At 40.2% G+C, this 15898-nt stretch overlaps 1 protein-coding gene and 1 pseudogene across 2 annotated transcripts in view; both read right to left on the bottom strand.

Annotated features, from left to right (window-relative positions):
- Positions 1-3112: 3112 nt before the first annotated feature.
- The window catches only part of METTL6 (methyltransferase like 6), a 43096-nt gene continuing 30310 nt past the window's right edge, over positions 3113-15898 (bottom strand). For both annotated transcript variants that reach the window (XM_006840016.1, XM_006840017.1), the window contains 3 exons: positions 13981-14151; positions 5445-5586; positions 3113-3370 (listed from right to left, as the gene is read on the bottom strand). In XM_006840016.1, coding sequence (XP_006840079.1) covers positions 3183-3370; positions 5445-5586; positions 13981-14151 — 501 coding nt within the window. In that variant the 3' untranslated portion in view covers positions 3113-3182. The remainder of the gene's footprint in view (positions 3371-5444; positions 5587-13980; positions 14152-15898) is intronic.
- LOC102824176 lies at positions 7383-8127 on the bottom strand (annotated as a pseudogene).

Raw genomic sequence — 15898 nt, 5'->3', positions numbered from 1 at the left:
GATATACGATAGAATAAATGTAAAACCAATGTTGTCCCATGTAAACTATCACATAATTCACAATAAAACATTAAAAAAAAAAGTAGCATTTTTAAACAAAATAAAAAGCAATTATACACATGGACCACACTAGATGGAATATACAGCAATCAAACTGACTACATCTGTGGGAAGATAAGGTGGAGAAGCTAGTATCATCAGCCAAAACAAGGCTATGGGCAATATTGTGGAACAGACCATCAACTACTCATATGCAAGTTCAGGATGAAGCTGAAGAAAATTAAAACAAGTCCATGGAGTCAAAATATGACCTCAAAATATCACATCTGAATTAAAGATCATCTCAAGAACATATTTGATGCATTAGATACTAATGACCAAAAACCAAGAGTTGTGTGATGACATCATGAACATCATATATGAAGAAAGTAAAAGGTCATTAAGACAAGAAAGAAGGGAAAGGCCAAAATGCATGTCAGAAGACTCAAACTTGCTTTTAAGCATGCAGAAGCTAAGGTGATAGAAGAAACGAGGAGGTAAAAAAGTTGAAAAGAAAATTTCAAAGTGCAGCTCAAGAAGACAAAGCAAAGTATTACAATGAAATGTGCAAGGTCTCCGACTCAGAAAACCAAAATGGAAGGACACGCTCAGCGTTTCTCAAGCTGAGGGAACTGAAGAAACAATTCAAGGTTCAATTTGAAATATTAAAGGATTCTACTGGCAAAATACTGAATGATGGCGACAGCCTCAAAAGGAGATGGAAGGTACACAGTCACTGTGCCAAAAGGAAATGGTCGATAGTCAACCATTTCCAGAGGTAGCATATGATCAAGATTCACTGGTACTGAAGGAAGAAGACCAAGCTGCACTGAAGGCACTGGCAAAACACAAGCCTCCAGGGACTGACGGAACACACATTGAAACCTTTCAACAAAGTGATGCAGCTCACTCATCTACTCCAAAAAACTTGGAAGACACCTACCTGGCTGATTGGAAGAGATCCAAATTTGTGCCCTTTCTAAAGAGAGGAAACCCAGCAGAATGAGGAAATCATCAAACAAAAATCATTAATATCCCAATCAAGTATCATTTCCTGAAGATAATTCAAAAATGGCTGCTATAGCACATTGACAGGGCATTGCCAAAAATTCAAGCTGGATTCCGAAGAGGACACAGAACTAGAGGTATCAATGCTGATGTCAGATAGATCTTGGCTGAAAGCAGAGAATATAAGAAAGATGTTTACTTGTGCTTTATTGACTACGCAAAGGCATTCGACTGTGTAGACCATGAAAAAGTATGAATAACAGCGAGAAAAGTTTTACAGAAGACTTAATTGTGCTCATGAGGAATCCGTATACAGACCCAGAGGCCGTTGTTAGAACAGAACAAGGTGATACTGAATGGTTTATAATCAGGACAGGTGTGTGCCAAGGTTGTATTCTTTCACTATATTTATTCAATCTGTACGCTGAGCAAATAACTCGAGTAGCTGGATTATACGAAGAATGTGTCATCAGGATTGGAGGAATACTCATTAACCAACTGCAATATACAGATGATACAACCTTGCTTGCTGAAAGTGAAGAGGATTTAAAATACTTACTGATGAAGATCAAAGGCTACAGCCTTCAGTACAGATTGCATTGTAAAGAAAACAAAAATCCTCACAACTGGATTAATAACAAACATCATGATAAATGGAGAAAAGATTCAAATTATCAAACACTTCAATTTGCTTAGATCAACCATCAACAACAATCAAATGACATATTGCATTAGGCAAACTGACTGCAAAAGACCTCTTGAAAGTGTCTAAGATCAAAGTTGTCAGTTTGAGGACTAAGGTGTGCTTGATCCAAGTCATGGTATTTTCAATTGCCTCTTATCTATATGAAAGGTGGGCAATTAATAAGAATCAACACATTTAAATTGTGGTGTTGGTTGTTATTTTGTTTTTAAGTGTCCTGGAGCTGGTTCTGACCCATAGCGACCCTGTATAGGGTTTCCAAGGAGCAACAGATGAGCTTGAACTGCTGGCATTATAGATCAAAACAATTTTGCAATCCAGTGCATTAATCCACAATGCCCACTAAAAGTATCATGGACTTCCGGAAGAACCACCAAGCTGTTCTGGAAGAAGTGCAGCCAGAAAGCTCCTTAGAAGCCAGGATGTTGAGATTTCATCTCTCGTACTTGAGATACGTTATCAGGAGATACTAGACCCTGGAGAAGGACATTATGGTTTGGTTAAGTGGAGGGTCAACAAAACAGGAAGGAATGACCCAGTGGCATCCAACAAGAAAGACTGACCAGTGGCATCAACAATGGGCTGGGCAGTGTTTTGTTCTGTTGTGCATAGGGTTCCTATGAGTCGGAACCTAACAACAACTAACAGAATCTTATTTTTATTTCATAAAGTAAGAATCACTATATGGTATTCAGCTTAGGAAATAGTTCAGTAGAACTATTAAGTAGACTTGGGGTTTTCACCATATTCTAACACCATACCAGCCTGGTCATTTACTCCCTAGCCACTTCCAGGCAGGAAACTGGGTAAGGCCAATTTAATGTTGCCTTAAGCTCAGAAATTCAACTCTAGATTTAAAATCCACTATATTTGGAGAATGGACATTAGACAGATAGGGGATAGGTGGTACCCCCCCACCACTGTCACAGTTATGGAGGGTCTCAGAAACAGACAGGGTGGCGAATTCTTGAACAGAGATATAGCAAAAGTGGGATTTATGGTATAGTAGCCTTAAAGATACATAACTGAAATGAAGGGTGTGAGAAGAATGGGGCAAGTATAAGACAGTGGAAAAAGAAAAGACAAGGGCACAACCTCACTACGATGAAAATCCATGTGGATGTACTTAGTTCATCTGGCCTCGTTTCTCACAAGGCTGTCTGACAGCTGCCCGAAGGCACACTTACAGAGTCACTGACGGGGACCTCCAAGACCTGTGGGTGCCCTTCCTTTGGGGAATTTCAGTCCAAAAACAAGGCTATGCTGTACCATAAAGCTTTCTTTACTTTTTAGGCCTTGCAGTTTTATTCACACATACAAAAAATTATATATGCCCATTTAAAAAACCATTAAAATATAAAAGCACACAAATAAAGACTGATAGTAAACTTTCCTCTTCAAAGGCTGTCATAACTGTCCACCTCCTGAAAGATCAGGACTGGTACCCAGGGTCAGGATCACGGGAAGAGGGTGCTGGGTTCTTTGACGGCTTTCGGAATTTGCTCTGAAGGAAAACTCTGGGTACACACAGGCCTTCTTTTTTATTCACAGTCTCCCGAAACACATACTCATTCACTACTTCTTCATAGCCTGTGTCCACAAAAAGGCGAGCCAGGAATTCTGAAAAACAAGCAGGTCAACAGTGTTGAAAGTCTTAATGACGACATGTGTCCCACAGTGGTAAGAAGTGGTAGAAGGTTAAGACTGATATATACACATATATGAGCCCCGCTGTGGTGCAGGAGGATAAGCACTGGACTGCTAACTGCAAGGTCAGTCGGTGGTTGCTGTTGTTGTTGCTGTTAAGTGCCATCAAGTCAGTTTCAACTCATAGAGTCCCTGGGTACAGTGTTTCTGAGAACTGGCAGATTTGAAGTGCAATCTTGTTGTTAGCAGACAACTGCTTATCCTACAATACCACACCAGGACTCCTAAACACATATATACATATGTTGTTAATTGCTTTTGAGTTAGTTCTGACTCATAGTAACTATATATATATATAAAGGAGCTCTGGTAGCGTAGTGGTTACGAATCGGGCTGCTAACCTCAAGGTCGGCAGTTCGAAACTACCAGCATTTCTGTGGGAGAAAGATGAGGTTTTCTGCTCCCGTAAAGATTTACAGCCTCGGAAACCCTGTGCAGGGTCACTATGAGTCGGAACCGACTCCACGGTACTTAACAACAACAAATATATATATATATGGATTTAAATCTTCATGGGAGCAGAAAGCCTTATCTTTCTCCCACATATATACACACATATTTTGTTGTTAAGTGCCATCGAGTCGGTTCCGACCCATAGCGACCCTGAATAGGGTTTCCGATGTTAAATGCCATCTATTCAGTTCCAACTCACAGCGACCCTATACAGGGTTTCCAAGGAGTGACTGGTGGTGTTGAATGGCCAAACTTGCAGTTAATAATCCAGTGCTTATCCTACAATGCCATGCCAGGACTCCCTGTATGTGTATCCCCTTGTACCCAAATAGACACATCCAATTAAACACAATTTAATTATACAAGTTTAAGGACAAACTGTAGTGTGCACACCTTGTCCTATTACGAGCCCCAAATACAAAAATCTGAACAAAAAGATTCTAACCAGCTGTATTTATACAAGATCTACATGTGCCCAATTTGTTTCCATCAGGAATTTCACTTATCCTAATATAAAGGAGGAAAATTTGTGCCTAGAATGGAAAAAGTCATCTGAAAGTGTTATACCCACAGGACAATTACCCAAATAATTCATTACCACATGCTAAACAACACAGAGAGTCACGGCTAAGCAGCACAAAGACTCTTACTGGGGCCACCACTCAAAAGCACAAAGCCTTGGATGTATTCTGCAGCTATTATTGCATCTTCTCAGTTATCTGCTATTGATTTAATCCGAGTACACAAATCAGGAACACTAAAACATCTTTTCAAATTTTCACTGGGTAGTTTTAAGACCTTGTAGTTTTAATGGCAATCAAGAAATAAGAACTTGTAAAAAAAGAACTTGAGTCCAGATGATTACAGTCTTAAAACTAATGTTCACAAAATTTCTCTGAATAATGTTAGACAGTTTGTTTTATTAACTCACTTGTTGTTGTTAAGTGCTGTCCAGTCAATTCTGACCCATACCAACCCTGTGTAGGGTTTCCAAGAAGCAGTTGGTGAGCTTGAACCACTGACCTTACAGTTCAAACGACTTTGCAGTCTGACACATTAGCCCACAGCGCCACACCAGGACTCCATTAACTCTCTTAGTATTCCTCTATAACAAATCTGTGCATTTAAAAACTAATACAATCACATTTCTAGAGAAAGGCTTACCTCTGTGACTTAGGAAAGTAAAATCATGATGTGAGCCTAAGTGTCTATGTGCTTTATTCTTTGTTAAACAGAGTGGCGTTCCCGCACTGCCCCCCACTTTCTCCAGTACAGTTCTCAGCAGCACATGTTGCAGGTCAGAGCCTGCCCGTTCCCCTGGCTCCCTGAGACTTACACCCGAGAAGGCTGTGGACAGCTGCCGTGCAGGGACCAGGCCTGTGCTGTTTCAGGGGCTCAATGGTGTAGAGTGGGTTCCATGGTCTTGCGCATAGTGCTAGTACAGCTATAACCCCCTCCCAAACCACACCACAGTGACAATGCAACCAAGAAACAAATAAAAAAACACGTTAAGGTGAGATTTCATTCATCTTACCATCTGTGAAAAAATATGATCTGGTTCCATCTTGTCTAACATAAAAGTTTTCTCCAAGCTTGCTGCCAGCTTTAAACCTAAGCATAGCATGATCATACAGCCCATAGTCACGAAATAAGACACATTTGCCTGGTTTTAATACCTACAAAACAAAAGCAGGCTGCAAGTAACCAGGGGGAGCCTAGTCCGATGAAGCTTATTGTAAAATAACAACTGATTAATTTAGGGATTAACGTAATAGAATCTGTGATCATTATGAAGAGAGTCAGACTGAAATGCAGGCAGTCCCTAGGTTACAAATATACAACCCATAGTTACAAACCAACTCTATAAACCCTATTATATTAAAGATTCAAGGTACATACAATGGTTTGTTAACAGCAAATAGGTACAGCTTTGTGATGTTCATCAAAATTATTACCATATTACCATGTGTTTTAGCAAATCTTGAAGTATTTCTTTAATGTTTTTTATGCATAAAAAGATGCACTACATACCAAGACAAACATTTAAATACATGACATTACATACAAACTGTCCCTAACTATTGCTGTTGTTGTTAAGTGCCATCGAGTTGGTTCTGACCCATAGCAACACTGAACAGGGTTTCTGAGGAGCAGCTGGTGAACTGCCAACTTTGTGGTTCAAATTGACTTTGCAATCTAGCACATTAACCCACAGTGCCACAAATTCAACTTAAAAATAGACTTAGGAAGAGAAGTTGTTTGTAATCCATCATACTTATGAAGCATCTGCCAATCAAAGATCTTGGAGATGACAAAGGACTGGGCATCATTTCCTTCTGATAGAGTAAGGCCAACAGGAGTCAGTGCTGGCTTAACAGTAACTAACAACAACAATCAAAGGAATAAGCAAGACTTGGCAAGGGCTCAATAACATAAGAAAGACCCTTTTTGAGTATCTCCTAGAACATTCGAAGAGCTACAGCCATACAACTAAAATGCTAAAGAAACTAAATGAAGAAATCTTATCCTCACTAAAGTATACTGACGGGCCTCTAAGCAGCCTTTTGACTGATGTGGGCTAGTTTTCCTCATTCTGAGTCTCAGTTATGGTTTCACACGTGGCTACCATCATGTACAGCTCATCCACTATGCCAATAATCAATATATGCCTAGCATTCTGCAGTTTACCAGGCATTTTCTCGACAAATTTTAACAACTCTAGGAGACAAGAAGGAGTGTGATTGTTATCCTCTTAGGAGACCAGGAAACTGACGCTGGAAAGGGTGAGACAACTTGCCCGTGATCACACACTACCTCCTGGGACTCACACACACCACTGACATGAAAAGAGAGCTCAGCAGACTCATGGAAGAAGAGGAGTGGGCAGTGGCATAGGAAGGAAGGGGTCAGTGTCAGCAATGGGTGGGCAGCCCCACAGCAGGGCCTTTCAGAGTTAAGGTGTCCGAGTAGAAGATGGCTCAAAGATAAGAAGGTAAGATGAGCAGTGACAGCTCCCATTTTATACAGCCAAGAGTCACATGCTTTTCAAAATAAAAAGTGGTATGTGCTATGAAATTCACTTTATCCATAAATTCTTTCAAATTGTGTAACATACCAATGAGCGGGAATCTCACAAAAGGAATTAATTTTATTAAATCTTACCATTCTGACCCATCTCATCAACAGGATGATTTTTAAGATGTTTTTGTTATGTGTGTTACTTTTAAATGAATATATGCCACTTACTGTAATATTTTTTTCTCCTTGGAAAAAGTACTCATGTGTGCTGAGTACTTCCCACCGCCCCCCCACCCCCCAAAAAAACCACTGCTTTTATTTATACAGAGTCAAAACCACTTCAGGGCTAGGAGGACTGGAGAGGTTCTCTGTCAATCCAGAGGCCTCCACAATGTTGGTCTGTTTTTACCAAATCCACTGGCAAGGGGCATCATGGATTTGGTACTAATTATGTTTAGTCTCTCTCAGCTAGAGTGACAAGGTTGCTGCCAGTTTCTGCTTCTGTAAGAATCCTCAATTTAGGATTTTTCAACTGTAACTGCTCCAACTTCAATTTCTAATGGTTTGAAATCAATTGACAGCATGGTAGACATGCACATAATTGCAGTTTCAACTGTCTGCTCAAACGTCCAATTACATTTTTTCGTCACTTTTTCGTCCAAAGAAGCTGGTTGACTCAATTTGCTTAACTCCTGCTGCAGTGGCTTTAAAAACCCACAGTAGTAACCTGCAAGGTCACACTTGTATACCGGAGGGCCTTGTTTTTCATATAGACCACTTAAGATCATACAACAACCAAGAGGCCTCATTTCAGCATTCTGTGTGTAGACCTGAGAAATATCTGCAATTCTTTGACATAGCATGTCCACAGGAATCTCACAGCCATACTGGTATTTCCAATTAGCTGCCCCATAGCGAGCCCTCTGTAGCTGGGACCTGCTGTCAGCTGTCATTCCTGTCATCACACAGCCGATGTTTCCAGTTATCTTGAATAACTAGTCACACTGTGCTGAAATCTAATAATGTGTGAGGTACTTTCTAATGTGTGGCAATGACTGCACAGTCCCTCCCTCTGACAGCTACTGATGTAAGACCATCCTGGTTAATTGCCTTAAAAGCATATTGTTCTTGGTAGAAGCAGCGCTCAGGTGCAAAATGGTAATGTGGTGATCAAAACCAACGGTGGAACCACAGGACATGTCGATACACCACTACTTCAGTCTCCAGGGCCCCTGGGCTGTTTACTTTTCTAAATGCAGTTTGTGGTATACTTCCTCTTTCTGAACAGAATATGAATATATAGTCCACAGTGCTTTCCAGTGTGCTGCCTGATTTTCACTTTGTCGATTCCCATCAATACCAGCCGGCATTTAAAGGTACTCAGAAAAGCACCTCATGGACAAAAACAATTTTACTTTGTTCGGAAATGCAAAGGTTTACACATTGTGAGTAACTGAGTAGGGAACATCCTGAAACTTACTTCACATGAGAAAAAAAATATTCATTTCAGAAGGAACGGCAAGCTATATGGACAGTGGAAAGAACACTGACTCAGGAATTTGGAAATGTTGATTTAACTCTCAGTTATTCCATTAACTACTTGATTGACCTTGAGCAAATAATGTAGTCTCTCTGAATCAATCTGCTTTCTTGTCTGTGAAACAGTTTATAGATGAGGCCATAGTTTTGTATCATCTACTAGACATTTTCCAACGTCACCTTCTTTTATTCTTGCACAACCCCAAGAGGTATAGCTAGACTATAGCCACCACTTTACAATAAAACTCAGTGTAAAGGTGACTTGCCTGAGGGATGGTCCAGACAAGTGGTAGAATTGGTTACAAGTCAGACTGCTAATCTCAAGGTCAGCAGTTCGAAACTACCAGTTGTTCTGCTCCTGTAAAGATTTAGAGCCTTGGAAACCCTATACAGGGTTGCTATGAGTCTGAACCAACCCCATAGCACATAATCACCACCATTCTATTCCAAACACCCAGAGTTCAACTTTAAGATTTTCTTCTAGCATAAAATCCTGTAGTTATTGAATTTCTTTAGAGTGGAAAGCTGGAGAAATTAGGATTGTGTGGTTAACAGCCTATTACTGTAGGTAGTTGTTTGTGCAAGACTCCTGGGCTGCCCACAGGGGGATCTTATTGCCAGAGGCTGAGCGGATGCCTCTTTGAGTAATTTCCCGATGAAGCATGTGATTTCAAAGTAATGAACTGGTCACTATGCAACGGAACAAAAATGCCAATCAGGTGCTGTAACTCATTCAAGATCAACTGAAAAAGATTACTAATTGTGGGGGGAGGGCAGGGGTGGACAGGGACGGGCAAAAGCAGGAGGACTTCTGCCATGGACTATGTTACCGAATAAGGGCTAAACCAGGGGCCACGTATGCTTAATTAAGAACAATACACATACACATACTCGACATATCACATTTCTGTTTCTATGATGTTCAATAGAACAGTTAAAACTAATCTTAATGACCTCAGTCAGGAAAGTGGTTGCCTGGGGTGAGACTGGGGAAGCACTGGGAAGACTGTAGGGAGTCAAGAACTTGTATGCATACACAAATGTATGCACATGTAAACCACTCATCTGACTGTACATTAGGATTAGGTAACTTATTTCACACATGCTAACCCTCAAGAGAGACTCCTGCTGTAGCGCTGTTGGATCAGCACGGCGAACCACAAGGTCAGAAGTTCAAACCCACCAGCTGCTCCTTGAAAGTCCTATAGTGTTGCTATGAGCCAGACTGACTTGACAGCACATAACAACAACCCTCAGGAAAATACAAAATTGTATGTTACCATAAGATGTGAATTATAAACTGAAGCCATCTACCCACCTTAAGAACTAGAATATTATCAACCCTATTCTGCATTCCTGTGTGCTCCTCAACTCTATCATTCCTGGCTTTCCCCTGGAACTGGGGTCCTAATCTAGAGTCCATAAACTCAAAGGTCTACGGTAAAAATTTAGGGAGTCTGTGAATTTACGTAGGAAAAAAAGTTACACCTTTAGTTGCATGACCCTCTAACAGAAATTCAGCATTCCTTCAATTATAAATGTGACAACAAAACAATTTCTCACTAATATTTTCACACAATGGTACATTCATCACTTCAAAATCATGGCATTTATTAGACCTTCCACTAGAGCTCGATAAACAACAGAATATTTGTTTTGTTTTATAATAAATTTGGTAAATTATTTCAATATAGTTTTCCCTTGTAATCCTAGTTTTAATTTTTTTATTTTTATTTTTTATTTTAGGATACTAAAAACATTCTGAAGGACCTGTGGTAGCATAGTGGTTATGAGTAGGGTTGCTAATCTCACAGTCAGCAGTTCACAACTAACAGTGGTTCCATGGGAGAAAGATGAGACTTTCTACCCCCATAATGATTTACAGCCTCGAAAACCCGATATAGTGTCACTATGAGTTGGAACCAACTCCACAGCATACCACCACCACCACCACCAGAAACATTCTGAAAAGAGATCCTTCGGTATTACTAACAAGGGGTTGTTACTATGTGCCATCAAGTTATGGCACAAAAGTGGTATGAAGGCCGGCTATAGAGACCCACCAGCCTGGATCTGAGTTACCAGTCCACTGCCTAGTTCTTTGTTTTGGGGGAGGGACTTGCTCAAAACCAGTATCATGCTGTGAGTTGTTGCTGCTGTTGTTAAGTTACACTGTGTGAGTTTCGATTCAAAGGGACCACCTTGTATACGGTTTCCCAGGAGCAACTGGTGGGTTTGAACTGCTGACCTTGTGGTTACCAGTTTAGTGATGATCCTACAGTGCCAAACCAGGGCTCAATTTTCAGCAATTTGCTTTTTAAAATTCAGTCCGTAAAAAAAGTAACAAAAAACTCTGTCCATGTCCTCCTGTGTAGTTAAGGTCATTCTGGCTCACTGCTATAAACATTTTGCTGTGTGAAGACAGCACACTGTCTCCTCTCCTCTGTCAATGAGACTTTTAAGTAATTTTCAGTTTTTTGCTATTATGAACACTGCTGTCATGAACTTTTTCCTATGTGTCCCTGGTTTATGTGGGTAAATTTTCTTAGGAAATATAAGTAGCAACAGGAAGGATGGTCTACAATAATGCAAATGATTGACTCTAGAAAATGTCAAATTGATTTCTAAAGTGGTTATGTAAACTCACACTTGTACCAGGAAAATTCTACTGGTCCATACCCTCTCGCACCTGTACTGGACTTGTCAGACTTCTTAATTTTGCTAATTTCATTTTTCAATTTCCAGAAAACTGAAGTCATCTTTCCACATGCTAACTTGCTATACCTGTGATCTCTTATATAAAACGACTAATCATGTCTGCCCATTTTAAAGTTGAGTGATATACTGGAATGATCAATAAACATGGTGGGTTATCCTTCTAAATATGCTGATCACTTCATAATTTCAGCTTCTCTCTTTGTAAGATCTTGTCCCCCAATTTGCATTCATAGTCATATTCTAGGCCTTGCCAACCCTAAGTAGTATAACCCCTCCATACTCTCAATGCCATACAAATTACCCCTTGACTATCCTTCCATCTTTCCAGTTTTTTCTCTAGCTACCCGCCATTAATAGTTCCACACTCACATGAACTTCTGAATCACTAATCCTAACATTTCTTCCCTGATGCACTCTTTGATGGTTAATTTTAGGTGCACACTTTGCCAATAAGCTACCACTGCCATTGAGTCAATTCCAATCCATAGCAACCCTGTAAAATAGAGTAGGGAAGCTCCCTAGGGTTCCCAAGGCTGTAAATCTTTATAGAAAACAGCCAGCCTCATCTTTCTCCCATGGAGCTGCTGACCTTGTGCCACCAGGGCTCCTTTTGCTAAGCTACCACACACCAACCCACTGACATTGAGTCCATTCCAACTCCAAGTAGCCCTACATAGGGTTTCTGAAGCTGTAAATCTTTATATGAGCAGAAAGCCTCACCTTTCTCCCAGAGTGGCTGGTGGGTTTGAACTGCCAACCATGTGGTTAGCAGGCCAGTGCCATCCTTACAACATCACCAAGGCTCCTTTTGCTAACCTACAGAACCCAGTTAATCAAATATGAGTACTAAGTAGGGGTTGCTGTGAAGGTGTTTTGTAGAGGCACATTTAGCATCTATGGTCCCTTGACTTTAAGTGACTGCCCTTGAAAATGTTAGATGAAGGATCATGTTAGAAGATAAGCTTCATCAAATCAGTTGAAGAGCAAAAATTGAAGTTTCCTGGAAAAGAAGAAATTCTGCTTCAAAACATCAGCATCAACTCTTGCCCAAGTTTCCAGCCTGCTAACTTGGTGTGGCATTGTAGAATAAACACTTGACCATAAGGTCAGTTTCAACCACAAGGATGACCGTTCAAACTCACCAGCTGCTCCTCGGAAACTATACAGGGTCGCTCTGAGTCTGAATTGACTTGACGGCACTTAACAATAACCTGTCCTACATATTTCAGACTTATATGTGTCCCACAATTGCATATGCCAGTTCTTTAAACCAACCAACCTCTATTTATATACAAACATACATACACACAAAAGGGGTTTCAAAAAATTTGTGGAAAAATTCTATTATTTTAATTCCTTTTGTCACTAACTTTTGAAACACCGTCATACATGTATACACACACACACACTCATAGCCTCTATTGGTTTTATTTCTCTGGAAAACCATAACTAACACACTCTCTTCCCTCTTGACCTAGCTTGAGTATCATGCCCCTTTGGGGTGTATGTTGGTTTGACCTGCTCAAATATCATTAGCAGGGAAAGGAAAGGTAAAGAGATGAAACCTCAGAAGCAGGAGGCTAAAATCTAAGTGGTAATATATGAATTACCAAAAATACTGCTTTACGTAAGAAAATTACCTAGTAAGTTTCTGGTGTCTTTGAATTTCTACGTCACACTTACTTTTTTAACAATTACAACCAGGGTTAAATTTTGCCATGTAGCTCTAAATACAATAGAGGCGCTATTAGCCACTGTCAACACTTTTTAACTTACTGACTGCTCTGCTCTCCTCCTGTAAGGCAGAAGACTTGACGCCCATGACTCATTGAACATTTGAGACTGGGTGTCTTTCCAGATCACGTACCCTTCTGATTTTGTTAAACCTCTCCAACCCGTGAACTACACACTCACCATGAATCACTTGGGCTTGCTCCCAAACTTGCATATGCTAGGTGTACTTGGTTTTATAACTACAGACTTCATTAAGAGTTACATAAACAATACAATATGAATATAAAGAGAAAGCTTTTTTCCCTATGAAGAGTTAAGCTGAATTATTTTTTTGATAATGAAGTACTGAAACAAATTGCTGTTTAACTTGGTGCAGAAGAATCAAGTGTGAAAGTCTGGGTAAAAACGTAAAAGACAGTTTGCCCTCGGATTATTTTCCACTTGTTTTTGAGTTCTTGTTCTACTCTTAAAGAAACCCAAACTATGTGTGTAGCTATGTATGAAAGACAATCACTGGGCTCATACTTAAAGAAAAGGCCTTAGCCTTAAGTCAAAATTACTATAGCTTACACAATACTCACACTGTGTGAAGTACCATCTCTTGTCAAAGAAATGGAAGCTCAGAGATGGAAGGTGAGGTGGTTTATCACAAGTCTAATGAGTGAAGCTTTACTCCCTGCATACTAAGGCAACCTGCTGGTGGACAGAACAGACTGGGTTCCCCCAACTTCAGTATCAATAAGGATGGTAGTGATAACAGAACAGCCACAACAACGACAGCGACTGACTTAAAGAAAGCACTTACCATGTTCGAGGTGTTGTGCTAGTATTTAGAACATATTTCATTTACTCTAAAAAAATTCTATGAGCTAGGTCTTATTATCTCAAACAAGATGGCCAAGCACTAAAGAGCAGCCCTGACCATTGCACAAGTCAGAATTTAGAGTGGACAGCCTAGCTGGTGAGAAGCATGTGAATCTAGACAGTACACGACCTTGGAGAGAAGGTAAACAAAAGGACTGGGGTGTCCAATACTAAAGTACAATCCTCAAGTTGCTTACCTGGTAAGCATTTTGTAAGACCAGGTGCATCCTGTCAGGATGAACAGCTGAGAGAACAAAAATCAACATGACAACATCCACAGACTCTGAGGGTACATGTTCCAGAAGGTCATCTTTAGTCAGATCGCACTGGAATACTTTGCATCTTTCTGTGTTATATGAAGGATTTTGCTAGAGAAGGAAAATGAAATTGAAAACACTTTTTAACAACTATGCCAATATAGAAAAATACAGCCCCAAAAGAAGACCTTATTTCCACTTGTGTACTGCTGCACAAGGACTGCTGGTGTAGGTTAAGCACTGGACTGCTAAGCACACAGTCAGCAGTTCAAACCCACCAGCAACAGCTGCTCCTCAGAAACACAATACAGAGTTGCTATGAGTAGGAACTGACTCAACGACACTTAATAACAAAAACTGCTGCACAGAAAAGAATGCTCATGTTGTTACTGGGTAAAACTGAGTACTGAACCATTCTCAAATAAGGCATGTAAAATTTATGAGGAGGCTTCAAATAGTTAGCGTAAAAATTCCACTATCTTTAAATTCCATTTTCCCATGAACTTTTGAAGCCCCTCATTAATAATGTAAGATTTCAATTCAACAAACAACTTTTAATTGGGGAGAGAATAGTCCATCACTGATTTAAATGGAGCCTTTAAGAAGCATGTATTCACAGACAGATAATCATCCTATATGAACCCCAATGTTTCAATAACTTCTTCCAACTCCTATTATTGAGATGTTGCCACTACGCAAGGGTGTGTCAAAAGTATTACAAATGATGAAAAATTCCTAGATATTCTCAAACATCTAAGGCAGCGAGTTGTTGGGTCTCGGAGCACAGGTCCAGAGTCTCAAGGGGCACCATGGTCAACTGGCATAACACAGTGCCTAGACAATGTTCTACATCCTGCTTAGGTGAGTAGTATCTGGGATCTGGAAAGCTAATTAAGTGGCCATCTAAAAGGTGTACCTATTGGTCTCTCCATGTGCAGAAGAAAGTCAAGAGTGAATGATGTTATAAATATCCAAATGGCCTTTAGGAGAAGAAAGGTTCCCCACCCCTTTCTTCTAAAAGAACTAGATGGTGCCCAGCTACCACTACCAGCTGCGCTGAAAGGGATCACATTAGAGGGTCCCAGATGGACTGGGAGAAACGTAGAACAAAACTCAAAATTATTTAAACAAAAAAAACAGGTTTACTGGTCAGAAAAAGACTGGAGGAACTTGACACTATGGCCCTTGACCACCTTTCAGGTTTGGAAAGGAACTCACGTTTATGGTGCAATTTTTAACCAAGGAATAGATAGTTATGTATATAGGGGGGACAACACTACTAAGGTATATTCATTATCAATGATGGAATAGTCAGTCATTAAAAATCAAATGGGAATTAGACTTCCGGCGCTTCCCTAATGGGGCAGCACAGGCTAGCCCTCTGCCCAGCCTCCGAGGATCAGGCCCGCCCATCAAGGCACAAGCCAGCACAAGCTGAGACGCCTTGAGTTGCTTTTTAGCACCAGTTACAAAGCAGTCCTGCTGTGGCTCTGCGGGTTAATGCGCCATACTGCAAAGCTTTTGAACTGCAAGTTCGGTGGTTCGAGCTCACCAGCTGCTCCTTGGAAACCCTATACAGGGTCTTTTTTTTTTTTTACTTTACTTTCTTTTGTGTGTGACTAGAGACTGCCTTATTCAATCTTGTTTCTTCTGGTGCTGAATTCTTTTTTTCCATCGGTTTTTTTGTTTTTATTTTTTTCTTTTTTTTTGTCTTGCTTTGTTTTTCTCTCATTATCGCTTTTTTTTTTTTTAAATTAAATGTTTTTATTTTGCATCGAGTGAAAGTTTACAGGGCACATCATCAGCTTCACATTCAACCATTCATATAGCTTGTTTCATTACATTGATTATTATCCCC

Source organism: Chrysochloris asiatica, unplaced genomic scaffold (genome assembly GCF_000296735.1).
Source record: "Chrysochloris asiatica unplaced genomic scaffold, ChrAsi1.0 scaffold00028, whole genome shotgun sequence".
Taxonomy (NCBI): Eukaryota; Metazoa; Chordata; class Mammalia; order Afrosoricida; family Chrysochloridae; genus Chrysochloris; species Chrysochloris asiatica.
The sequence above is the reverse complement of the archived record's forward strand: the minus strand, read 5'-3'. Positions and strand labels throughout refer to the sequence as shown.